The 12,765-nt window shown below is 38.7% G+C and overlaps 1 protein-coding gene across 1 annotated transcript; it reads left to right on the forward strand.

Moving 5' to 3' along the window:
- The first annotated feature begins 55 nt into the window (after positions 1-55).
- Positions 56-4,362, forward strand: LOC109077174 (transmembrane protein 100-like). Its single transcript, XM_042717529.1, has one exon. It carries the CDS (start codon positions 490-492, stop codon positions 877-879), a length of 390 nt encoding a protein of 129 aa, XP_042573463.1. The 5' UTR covers positions 56-489; the 3' UTR covers positions 880-4,362.
- The last annotated feature ends 8,403 nt before the right edge of the window (positions 4,363-12,765 follow it).

Here is a 12,765-nt window from a genome sequence, read left to right on the forward strand (position 1 = left end):
TCACATGCTCCTGTGGCTGCGTTTCTGAATAAAACAATCTGGCAGTCTCCTTATTTAATGAGCACTAAAATAGTCCCGTTTCCATCCCGGCAGCCCCTCTATAGGATGCATGCACTCATTCTCTTACAAGCAAGAGAACGGAGAAGGAGTGGGTGGATTTTAGTGAACAGTGCTTGAATGGTTAACTCCACCCCTCCTCCCCCACCTCCTTCCTGTTTGTGCTTCGCTGCCCAGTCTCATACTATGGCATTTTACATCAGAGCGTAGCTGCAGCCAATCAGAAGCTCTGGGCTGCCCCCTCTGCTGCTTGACTCCACCCCTCCTTCTGGCCACATATATAGCAGCGCTCTTTCTGTCTGCTCAAGTGTTCAACGTGCTGCTGTGGGCTCGAGAGACAGAGAACCGTGGCACTGACAAAACCCACAGACATTGTGAGTGGATCTCCAAAGTTCCTTTCCTAGATTGCATTTAGCAGCATCCAGTAGCAAGATGGGATGTACCACGGGGCACTTCACTTGCCAACCGCAGACGGCAGCAGCGGCCCCAACCCAGGAAGGCCAGTCACAAGAAGGAGCTCCTAAAGTCCCAGAGGTGCTGTCGTCCCTAGAGAAGCTCTCACAAGCCACGGGAGGGATGGAGAAGTCTTGGTACCGCTGCATCTTCCCATTTGGGATCATCTCCTTGGTGATCGGAGTGGCTGGAACCGGGGTGACATACACGTACAACGATCTCCCACAGACCAAGGTGGTTTCCGTGGTCCTGCTGATCATGGGGCTGGTCCTGGTACTGATGGCGACTGCTTGCTGGACGGTCCATAAGAAGAAGCGCAGGAAAAAGAAGGAAGGAGGTTCCTTCAGCTCCGAACAGTGTCCCTTGTGACAGCGGCCAAAAAAAACAGTGGCGGATAATAGACCGAGATCTCCGTCCACTCAGATATCCGTGGTGGACAAGTCGTGAAGGACAGGTCCTCTCTGAGAATCCTGTGGAAAAACGACATAGGCTGGCATGATGGTTCACCGGAGTTGCAGTTTACCGTCGCTCAGCAGGTGTCTGGTATCAAAACAAGCCTGGAGAGGGACACACATCCCTGCACGCACACACACAGGACACTTAACACAAGCCGCTAGCCTCTCGCGGAGCCTCTGCTGCCATCAACGCCGCTGTTAGTCTCCTGCATTCCTGTTATGCTGAAGAAGTGGGCCAGCGGCGGCAACCGGACACCGCGATGAAAGAGGAGTTCACCTCCGTCACCATCGCACGTCATTCTCCCGTCCGGTGACACCGTAGCAATGTGCGAGCTTTTTTACGGAGTGGAACTTGAACCTGTGTCTGCAAGCTAGAACTGGCAGCTGCGGATCAGGATAGGAAGAAAGCACAGACTGGAGAGGTCGAGAATGTGTTCGTCTGCATGTGTGTGTGTGAGGAATATGTGTGCTGGATGGACTTAAGAGACAAGACACCTGCTCAGCCTCTTTCTCCATCAGCCCTCCGTCAATCGTAGTCACTAATGATTTAGGACGGGTGCAGCACCCGATATCAAGGACGCAAAGACCCAAGCTTGATTTATTGGGAATTTTACACAGAGTACAGTGTGTTAAAGGAGTTCTGGATCGGATTGTGTGTGTGTGTGATTCTATCTGGCAAATCCAGAACTCTTCAAAGACCTCATATAGTTGGTATTCGGAAAAACAACAGAGGAATTTTATAACGGACACGGTTCTGAGAAAGGCAAGCAAACCGAGTGGTCTTTTGTTCTGAGACAGCCTGCAAAGAAAATTCATTTCCTGTCTGACAGATGAGCAGGATTACTTGGGGGGGGGGGGTGTACAAGGGTAGACGAGAAGTCAAAAGTGTCAGTAGAGTTTTGTTCTTGTTCCAGTGCCTTGAGCAAGCGATAGGACTTAGCATGGTACAGTAGCTCTGTTTTCCCCCTCCATCTCTCTTTTCCTCTTCCAGTGCCAGCTTTAAAACTCAAACTCAGCTATTTTAGCACAGTCTCCTCGCCCCCAAAAACAACACACATAAATATCTCATCACTTTGACCTGGTCAGAGCCCACAAAGGCTGGAGCTTACATCCGTTTTCACAATGGGAATACTGCTTCTTTACACTGCCTTGATCTGGGAAGCATTTGGCACGTTTTATTATGGATACAGTGGGTGGGTAACGGATAATGAATTAAAGGGACAGTTCACCTAAAAATATAAACTCTGTCATCCTGGTGTTGTTCCAAATGTGAATGACTTGCTTTATTATGGTTAAGACAATATAATGTATTTTCAAACTCAGTGGGGTCCAAAAGAACACTTTTGATGATCTGTGTATGAACAAAAAAACACTGACATTTTTCAAAATATCTTATATGTTCCACAGCAGAAAGGAAGTCGTACCAATCTGAGGGTGAGGAAATGATGACAGAAATTTCCTTTTTGGGAAAGTTTAGCCTTCAGATGTCTCATAAATCCTGTTAACACTCAGACAACTCTGTGTGAAGATTAAAATTCGGAGACGGACAAAAATCCATACCAATTCAGAGGTTAATAGCCTTTTCCTTTCACAGAAAGCTTATTGATCAAGATTTTTCGACCGTGTTGAGGAGTGGATTTGAGAATCCTTGTGCATGAAAGAAAGCAAAAAGTGACAGTATTAACAACCTTGAGTACTTCAAAAGGCTGTTTTTGAAGTATTTAGCTCATAGCATATGTGCTAAGCTCGCCTTACTGCATTTGTTTGAGCCCTGAGAAAGATTTTATTGCTCTTTCATAGCTCAGGAGATTTAATGAATTTGAAAAAACAGACACAAATGCAGACAACTGTTATCATACAACAAGAGTGTAGAGCTATAAAACTAATCTGGATATCTGAAGCCATTTGCTCTTGGAAGAAAAAGATTGTGTTCATATTGCAATCTCTGACTTTTGATTGCAAATCTGAGCATATTACTGGTTCTTTTTCTTCATTTGAGTTTCATTCAATCTCATTGCTGTCTGGGAGAAACATTTTGAGAAATTAACAAGATCTGTTTGTGATTAAATAGTTTGAGATGATGGTTTTAGTAATTAAAAACATGATTTTGGAGTGAATGTGGGTGCATAACATGCAACTCGGCAGTCCTGCGCTTGGAGCATGTCCAGGTGGAATTGATTTCTAACAGTGACGTCTGACCACATGGCTATGGATAAACACAGTGCCTTTTTGTCAATTGATGTACGTGCTGTAAAGCTTCCTGTGCCTACTTAAGCATTTTTAATTGCTTCACGCCAGAATGTGGTTTTTGTCCCTTTATAGAAACTGATTGCCTTGTGTTTTTCCACAGTGTGCTACGAAAAGCGGCAAACGGAGGGCAGTTTCAGACTGCATTTTAAACACTGTTCACAATGCTCTTAACAAACAACGCAGACTAGAATAAGGCTACCATTAAATCAGGGATGAAGTTGATGTTTGAGTGGGAAAAGGGACCAGATGAGTTGAGAGATCAGTCACCAACCCTAATGGACCGTCTGATTATATCATGGGAAGCCAGTAATCCAAGATAGCCATTTACATAAGCAAATCAAGATCAGACGTTCAGATCTGAGTCATCAGGAAAACATGGTGCTGCATCCCCCAAGATAAACTTATTTATTCTTTGAAAAGACGTATTTAAATCTTTCATCTTTATCCTTCAAAGTTTAAATATTTTGGTAAAAAAAATACTTAAGCAAGTGCAGTGCAGTTTGTTTTGATATTCGAAAAGATAGTCAAGGGTATAAGTAAACAGTTAAACATGTAATGTTTATTTTATTTTATTATCCAGGTTTGTTGGCCTCCCTGTGCTATTTTTTCCATGCATATCTGGAAGTAGTTGCTCGCATAATTTCCTCCAGATTTCAGATTTTCTTTAGCCCTTTTTACGAGAGCTAGCTGGAAGGAGGGAGAGGGTGAACGCATTTACAGAGTTGTGCAAATTCATTGAAAAGACGCGAGTGGAATGTCACGGCTGCACAATCGCAGGCATACTGGATCCATATATGTTCTTGGCTTCATTTATTGTACATGAATCCACTGTCCATGTGGTTTTCTTCTCTAAACTTGCTTGTTTAATGTCAGACCTGGCAAAGGTGTCATGGATGAATCACTGTTCTGCTGTTTAATATTTTGGAATGAGAAAGAGTAAATCTACCTCTCTAGTTCTAAGAGTGTGTTTTCGCCGTGCTTACATTCTCCAGAATGCTTTTTCTCTTTAAGCTGGAGGCAACAAATGCCAAAATCTGTATTCTGTGTCAAACTATGTGATGTAAATAGTAGTTATTTATATTTTTACATTTATATTCATATTAAAAATACTTTTGAAAAGTTGTATTAAAGAACTATTATGTGAAAATTTATCGTGTCGTTTCACTTTGTCGTAACCTGTGTTGTGAACTAACAGCAGCTAGCTTTTACCACAAAAAGTAAGTTGCAGACACTACTAACTTACTGTAACATAATTGTTGAGTAACGCGGAAGTAGTTTAGCTGTTTTCAAAACTAGCAAGATTTGAATTTCTCTCTTGTACATAGCATTAAGTCCAAATCTTATCTTTATGATTTCTTCTGTTCGAGACCCTACGTGAAATGTTTTGGCTTAGTTTTTGATGTAAAATATTTAGATAAATGCTATCATTTCAGTTATACAAAATATATTAGTTTTATTTAGTGTAAATTGATCAGTTTAGGGTTAATGGTATTAGATTACTATGGAAGTCAATGGCTACCGTCAACTGTTGCTTACCAAAATTCTTCAAAATATCTTTTTGTGTGTGTGTGTGTGTGTGTGTGTGTGTGTGTGTGTGTGTGTGTGTGTGTGTGTTTGTGTGTGTGTGTGTGTGTGTGTGTGTGTGTGTGTGTGTGTGTGTGTGTGTTCAACAGAAGAAATAAAATCATACAGGTTGGGAACACCTTAGGGTGAGTAAATGACATTTTCTGAAATTTATGAAGAAACGTTCTTCCAGCAACATTAATAATCTGATTTTTAATAATGTCCTCAAAACGTTAGCACAAAAACATCTATACATCGTTCACTGAACATTTTTTTCTGAAATATTTTGGTCTGACATTTGTCTAACGTTTTTTAAACTAATAACATTCTGTGACGTTATTAAAGTTATCTGCACTGAATGTTCTCAAAGCGTTAGCATGAAAACATTTATGGAACATTTTTTCCTGAAACGTTTAACTGTTGCTACTTGTTTCAGAATGTTCAGAGAACATTCAAAAGTAACGATTCCATAACTCGATGGAAACATAGCAAAACGTTCCTAGAATTTCTGTTAACTGGATAGCAAGTTACAGTTTTAAATTATAGACACTATAAGAACAACTAAATTCAGAGATATATATATAAGCAACATGCCTGTATGTTCAACCCAGGGGGTGTTTGTGTGGAAAAATGTTACAGCTACCCTCTCCGGCTTTTGATCCTCGTAGATCTATAACGACCTTCGGCCCCTGTGGGCAAATTACCACAGCTGATCACAGTGAAAGTCAAATGCCATTGAGGAGGTGATTAGCTAAAGCTGATTGAGTTTACAAGTCATTTTTAGGAGGGGGTTATCCTTTTTCCAACTCAGTGATTCTGTTTTTTTTTTTTCCTGACATGTTGGTGTTTTATCTTTCACTTGGATGTTATACTGTAAGTTGCACTGAATAAATACAGCTGGATAAAACAAAAACTCTGTCTGTCTTGATTTCAGGCTGCAAAGAATCAAAATGTGATTTTTTTAACGGGGGTGATTCTTTTCTACACCCACTGTAAATATCTTCAGAGAGAGACAGGAAGTGAGTGAGTCACAGGGATTTTCTCTATAAAGGCTGTCTGCTCTCTGTCTCTCTCTGCATGTGTGCTCATGGGAGATATATTGAAAAGTCGTAATTAAATTTGAGCTTGGAACATTGTTTCGTTTGGCTGTTGTTGTTCACTTTGCTGCAAGGAAATAAAACTGATGCTTTTGATGCCTTTGCAAGTTATTGAAACTGACATTTTTCCCCCCAGATGAAGATGTTTTACGAACCTAATCACACTGCTGTCGAATCAACAGCCAGAAATTGTGCTGGGCTTCTGCAGGCATCTCAGATGAGACGTGTTAAATCGGAGGTAACTGATTTGGACGTCACAGCTGCGGCCAATGGAAAAACAATCTCAACCTGTAAATCCCAAAGCACATCCCAATTAATCCCCCCAGTCAGCAGATGTGCTTCAGTCAGACACCATCTACTGGGCGCATAGCGCACTCAGTTACATGTGTATGGACAATCATTACAGACACTTCACTACCCAGAAATCTGAAATTTGTATCTCTTTTGCACACTCCTGGTCTATCTAATAGCAAGGCTGTATTTATTTGATAAAAAATACAGTGCAAAAGCCCCCATCCAAGCCCATTCAAAGTGCACACACACCGTGAACACACACCCAGAGCAGTGGGCAGCCATTTATGCTGCGGCGCCCGGGGAGCAGTTGGGGGTTCGGTGCCTTGCTCAAGGGCACCTCAGTCGTGGTATTGCGGGCCCAAGACTCGAACCCACAACCTTAGGGTTAGGAGTCAAACTCTCTAACCACTAGGCCATGATTCCCCCACACACGTGTGTTTTATCTATCTTGCACAACAATATGAATTGCTAGCTATTATGCTTACTTGCTGATCTTCGCTCTCACTCCTCAATCTCAGCCTCATGTTTCTTTAGAGAAATTGTAGATGTGCGGATTGCGTGATATAAGCAAATATTTTGATCAGACATGACAAACACCTTTTCTTCAGGATAGACATTGCTGCTCTTATTCTGCACCACTTCTGTGTGAGAAATCAATTTAATATGACCTCGAACACTTTCTATCCACGTTCTCTCGAGCACTTACCAAACCGCGGGTAATTGCTCACAAACCGAGTGTGTCGTGTGAAACGGCCGTGGCCTAAACACTAAACTCTGGTTAGCGTGTGAATGTTTGAGCAGGAAAAGGGTTGATTTAGAGGAAAGGGAGAAAGGCCACAGGAGGCGACTCTGGGCGTGTGATGGTCCGGCTAGATTACAGGAATCCTGGCAGTGAAGCTTTTCCTCACCGCTCCACCCAGTCTTGAGTTTAGAGGCGGCCGGCGCTGACCTGTCCCGCTCCCGCTGAACTCCCCGATCAATTACAGCAGCTCCCTTTCCTGCCTCATCACATGCGCGCGGATTCAGCGCGACTTCAGCATGCCTGCTTCCTCTCCACTGAGAAAAGCGGGCGGCTTTAAAGAAAAAAAAAAAAAAAGGTCACGTTTCGCTGAACTTTAAGTTGTTAATTGAGTAGTGATAAAAAGCAAGCTTTTTGGTTTCCGTTTCTTTTCTAAAAAATGTTTTTGGAGTATTCCCTCAAGATTCTTGATTTTTTGGTCCGAGTGGCAGTAAAATGATTTTTTATTTATTTATTTTTTTCTCGCTTTTGGGAGTTTGTATCTCACAATGTTGACTTTTTTTTCCACAATTGTGACTTTTTTCTCATTTGTGAATTTATATTTCGAAATTCTTTTTTCTCACATTTGCAAGTTTATATCTCACAATTCTGACTTTTTTCTCACATTTGTGAATTTATATGTCAAAACTATTTTTTCTCGCATAGGCGAGAAAATATCTCATAATTCTTGCTTTTTCTCAGAATTGCGAGATATAAACCACAATTCTGAATTTTTTCTTATATTTTTCGCAATTCTCACTTTTTTCCTTGCATTTGCAAGTTTATATCTTAAGGTACACTGAGTCCAAATTCTCGTCCAAAAATCTTGCATGTTAAAAAATAAATAAGACTTTGCGTTTACACACTGCTCCCGAAACTTATGTCTGTCTTGAAAAAATCAGTTCTGGTTCAATTTTCTGCTTTTTTTGCATCTGTAGCATTGACACGACATGAGGTCATATTTATTTTTTAATTTGCAAAAATTTCAGACGAGAATTTCAGACTCCTTTACAATTTGGACTTTTTTGTATTTATTTTTTGAACATGTGAAAAATTCAGATGAGAATTTCGGACTCACATTTTTTCTCACATTTGCCAATTTATATCTCACAATTCTGACTCTTTTTTTCTCAGAATTACAAGACAGACTCACAATTGCAAGATATAAATGCTACTTTTTTTCTCGCATTTGCTTGAAAAAATATCTCAAAATATTGACATTATAACAAGAAATTGTGAGTTATAAAGTCAGAATTACAAGATATAAACAATTTGCAAGTGTATATCTTGCAAATTTGACTTTTTTTTCCCTCAGCATTGGACAACTCGCAATTTTGCTAAAAATGCAGAATGTGTTTTGACAGCTATGTCTTTCTGTTTTTATTACCTGAACACTTAACATCTCTGCCCCTGAATGCACATTGACAGCTCAGGGAGGAAAACTGCATTTTGATATAATCTTTCTCAGCAAATTAAATTACAGTGTCTTAGAAATCCCTGCATGGCTTTTAGATGTCCCATTTTGTTCCATCAAACAGCCTTTTTCCGAGAGGGGGGAGGGGGGGGAGGGGTGAATTATCCCTGTGAGGAGAACTTGAGCAGGGTAAATGGAGGTGCTAAATTGACTGTAGCATCAGATGGCAGGGTGAAGTCTACCAGATGTTCCCCAGCATTTATCCACCAATTAAGCAGCGAGAGTTTCCTGGAAAACCGCCTGGTCGGGGTTCTTCAATTATCCTCAGATTCAGCTCACACGGTGAGAACTGCATGGCAGGAATGTCAAAACAAATAAGGATGATCTGTTTCCTGTTTCACCAAGAGAAATATTTGGACTAATACGGGTCAATGCGCCTAAAATATCCAGCTGGATCAATGCATGATTAAAATTTGTGCTCTGATTGAAAAGAGAATATTGAATTATAAATTAGAAAATAAGCATCAAATCTCATATAAACATGCTGATGGAAATGCAGGAACATGCATATTGAGCGAAAGTCACAAGGTTTTTATTAAAAATAGGTCAGAAACGTACTCTGCAGGTAATCCAGTCAGAGTTATATTAAAAATTGTCTTTGATCTTTCAAGCAGATTAATGCCACTCAACGGGTGTTGCATGCATCAGTCCAAAAGAAGTTAAATAAAAAGCGCCCATCCATAAAAAAAAGAGTGTATCACAGGCCTCTGGGGGGTGAACAAAGGCCTCCTGTAGTGTAGAATTTTATAGATATTAATTATTTTAGAATAAGTAAACAAGGGAGAGTTTTGAATAATTTCAGTATTTTGGATTGTTTTGGTCAAACACGTTTGTGGTGGGAGTATTGTTTTAATTCCTTATCAGAATTTATATATTTTTTCTCCTGTGTCTTCAGTATCATTTTCCATCTTAGGGTTTTATTTTCAGTCTTTTGTCAAATCACTTTAACAAAAGCCAGTTCCTTGATGACATCGTCGTGTAGGAAGTGATATAATTTTTTGGAGTGAAACCGACCATAGATATGTATATACATATACATATCTATTAAACCAACTGCACAAACGTCAGTAAGTTTTTTTTTTTTTTTTCTTACGTCGGTAAGTATTAGCAGTGGAGACAATGGATTTTGTAATTTTTAGTTGGTTTGTGTATATCATTCATTTGATTGAAGTCTTAAATCTGACTATCAAAATAACTTTTAAGTTGACGTCCTCATGTAAGCTAACTATCAGTCCCTCACAGATTTATTTCCATTCTTCTTCCATTTCCTCATCATTGTGTAAGTAATCAAAGTTTTATTTATTAAAGTTAAAGTGCCTGATCTTGCCCAGAGCATATTTCTGAAAGTCTGTTTAACTACTTAGACTAAACTACCTAACACAAGGATATTTATTTTTCTAAAGATTACAGAGTGCAGTAGTCTTGTGTGAATGACCCGTATGAAGAATTTTACATGGGCAGCAGTATCATTTTTTGTTTATGTTACGTTTTCCTCCACTGAATTCACAAACAAGAGCCAATAAACACTGATGATCAACTAGAACCTACTGCTGAGAGCCACAACTACACACTACACCTCAATTTCCAACTATGATATCGTTTCATGTTGCCATGGAAACACACACAAGGTTAATTCAGACCTCATTTGGACCCTTTCATTCTTCAGCAGGCACATACACTCCTGTTTAATGATGCTGGTCATATTTCTCTTCCTTTAAATGGCAAGTGTTTTTCTCAATTGTCTAGCTGCTTTGTATAAAGCGTTTGCACCTTTGTCACGGTTTGTTAAGTTTGAGTGTTTGGATGTAATTTTGGTGATTTTCGGATGTGTGTTTGAGCATGGATTGCAGGGGTTAAATTACTACTGAAGACATTGTTCTACTATTTTATGACGTCTGAACCACAGAAAAACATGTGGAAGCTGCTAAATCATATTGAGAAGGACTTAGTAAGCAGGAAAGTGTGTTTGTAGTTCTAAACTGAATCCAATGTATTCTGGGTAATATTATCCATTAGAGTGTGCATGGATCCACACTTCAAAAATTTACCTGAAATAGTAGACCATCCAGGGACTTCTGGCATACTCTTAACATTCTATGCTTTGGGACACAGTTATTCTAGACCTGGCAACCAGCACCGGCTGAAAAACCTTCAGACATTCATTCAGGTTTAAGTGAAGTCAAATGTTTAAGTGTGCAAAAAAAAAAAAAAAAAAAAAAAAAAACATCTTACAAAGAGAGAAAAACAAACAGATAAAAATATTGTATCACATAAAGGTAGGCTACTCTAAGCAAGCTTTCTCTGCACCTGTAATTGAGTTAAATAAAGTTGTTTAGTGTTGTTTATATTCATTTACTTGTTGCTGCCAGTAATCTAATTCTCAAAGACCACCTGAAGCACCTCTGGCTCTTCACATATAGTCACCTTATTAGATTACATGAGCTGGGTCCAATGCATCTGAGTTGTTTTCTTTATCAAGATGAACAGCTTAATGACTTTATAATATATGCACTTCAAACGGCCTTGATATTAGTATCAGAGTGAGTAAATAAATAAATACGTACTTAATAAAATACCCCATCCAAGAGGAGTTTGTTTCTTCATCAGAACAGATTTGGAGAAATGTAGCGTTACATCACTTGCTCACCAATGGATCATCTGCAGTGAATGGGTGCCGTCAGAATGAGAGTCCAAACAACTGATAAAAACATCACAATAATCACAAAAATCTATTTATTTATTTATTTTGCTTCAAACTGTTGCTTCTGCCTAAAATAAAGCCCTCTATCCACAATATTGCTTTCTTCAGTGAAAAAGTCATCTTCTCTGAATCAGGAGAGGAATATGCACAGATCAAGCATTGTTTACAAACAAAATGGATGTGAGACGACAACAGGAGATGGACTTTTTCACTGGAGAAATAGATATTAGGGATTATGGACTTGTATTTTAATGAGAAGCAATGCAAGTTAAAATGTCTTGATGGAGTTGTTTCTTACAAACATGCAGGTTTTGACTTCACAAGATGTTCATTGATGGACTGGAGTGGTGTGGATTATTGTGATGTTATTATCAGCTGTTTGGACTCTCATTCTGATGGTACCCATTCACTGCAGAGCATCCATTTCTAAATGTCTCCAATGTTCTGATGAAGAAACAAACTCATCTACATCTTGAATGACGTAAAGGTGAGCACATTTTCAACACATTATCATTTTGTGTGAACTATTCCTTTAATTTTGTGGAACTCATCATATAAGCTAGAACCAAACAAAAATTGACTTGAATTATGAAATGAATAATCATTCCGTTATACTGTATGTGTGGTGTTTTTTCACCTACTCTTTGTCTGTGGTGAAAGCCATAATAATCACTCTGTCAGAAGTGACAGGCTTGATGAAAGCAAATCGTCAGCACATTTTGATGGTTACCATGAATACAAAACGCTCATTTATGACAAAGTCTCATTATGACCTGACATGTGTTGAGTCCTGTGTTCAGAGCAGATAACAGGCTGAGTGAAAGTCTGACATTTAGGGACACGGTTCCACCTAAACCCTGGACATATGAACAGAGAAATAGGCCTACATTGCCTTTATGAAATGAAAGATGTTGTGTCAAAGGACTTATTTGTGACATCTTCAACCTTCAAGTGGAGTAAAATGACTTAAGAAATTTATGACACTCCTTCCTCCCTAAAATACTTGATTCTGATTATTCAATTGCAGCATTTTGCTATCGATATTTTGTAAAATGGTTGTTGTATTGACCTTTGACCTTAGCAGTCGGTTTCCTACATAGCTGTGCTGGTTTTATGTCTCTTGCATTACTCTGCTGTATGTAAGTAATTTAAACTAAAATCAATATCTCATCTCAATTAATCTATTTATTTGGTTTGTTTTTCATAAAAAAACAGCAACCAAATGAATTAAATATTATATATAATATTTAGCTGATGATAAAAGTTTGTCAACAGTAAATATGCAACAATATGTTGCAAATAACTTATTTTTCTTTTAAATAATTTCTAAAATGTGACAATAATAAAAAAGTAATAATGCCCTTTTTATATTTAAAAATATATATTTCATGATATAGTTAATGTTATAAATACACACAAGCACACACGTATGTATATGTCCTATATTTGTGTGAGTGTGTTTAATATATGTAATATATAAATATATTATTTTTTAATTATGACATTAGTAGTTTTTATTCTAACAGCAGTTCCAATCAATATGCTTTCTTAATTTACCATTTAATAATTTAGCTTGTTTCGTTTAGTGTTTCATTACAGGCTTCTTTGGTGGATTATTGCTTTGTCCATAAGTATTAACCAAA

This window comes from Cyprinus carpio, chromosome A3 (genome assembly GCF_018340385.1).
Source record: "Cyprinus carpio isolate SPL01 chromosome A3, ASM1834038v1, whole genome shotgun sequence".
In the NCBI taxonomy this organism is placed as follows: Eukaryota; Metazoa; Chordata; class Actinopteri; order Cypriniformes; family Cyprinidae; genus Cyprinus; species Cyprinus carpio.

Coding starts and splice junctions, on each gene's coding strand:
- LOC109077174 (XM_042717529.1), top strand. CDS start 490: ATGGGATGTACCACGGGGCACTTCACTTGCCAACCGCAGACGGCAGCA.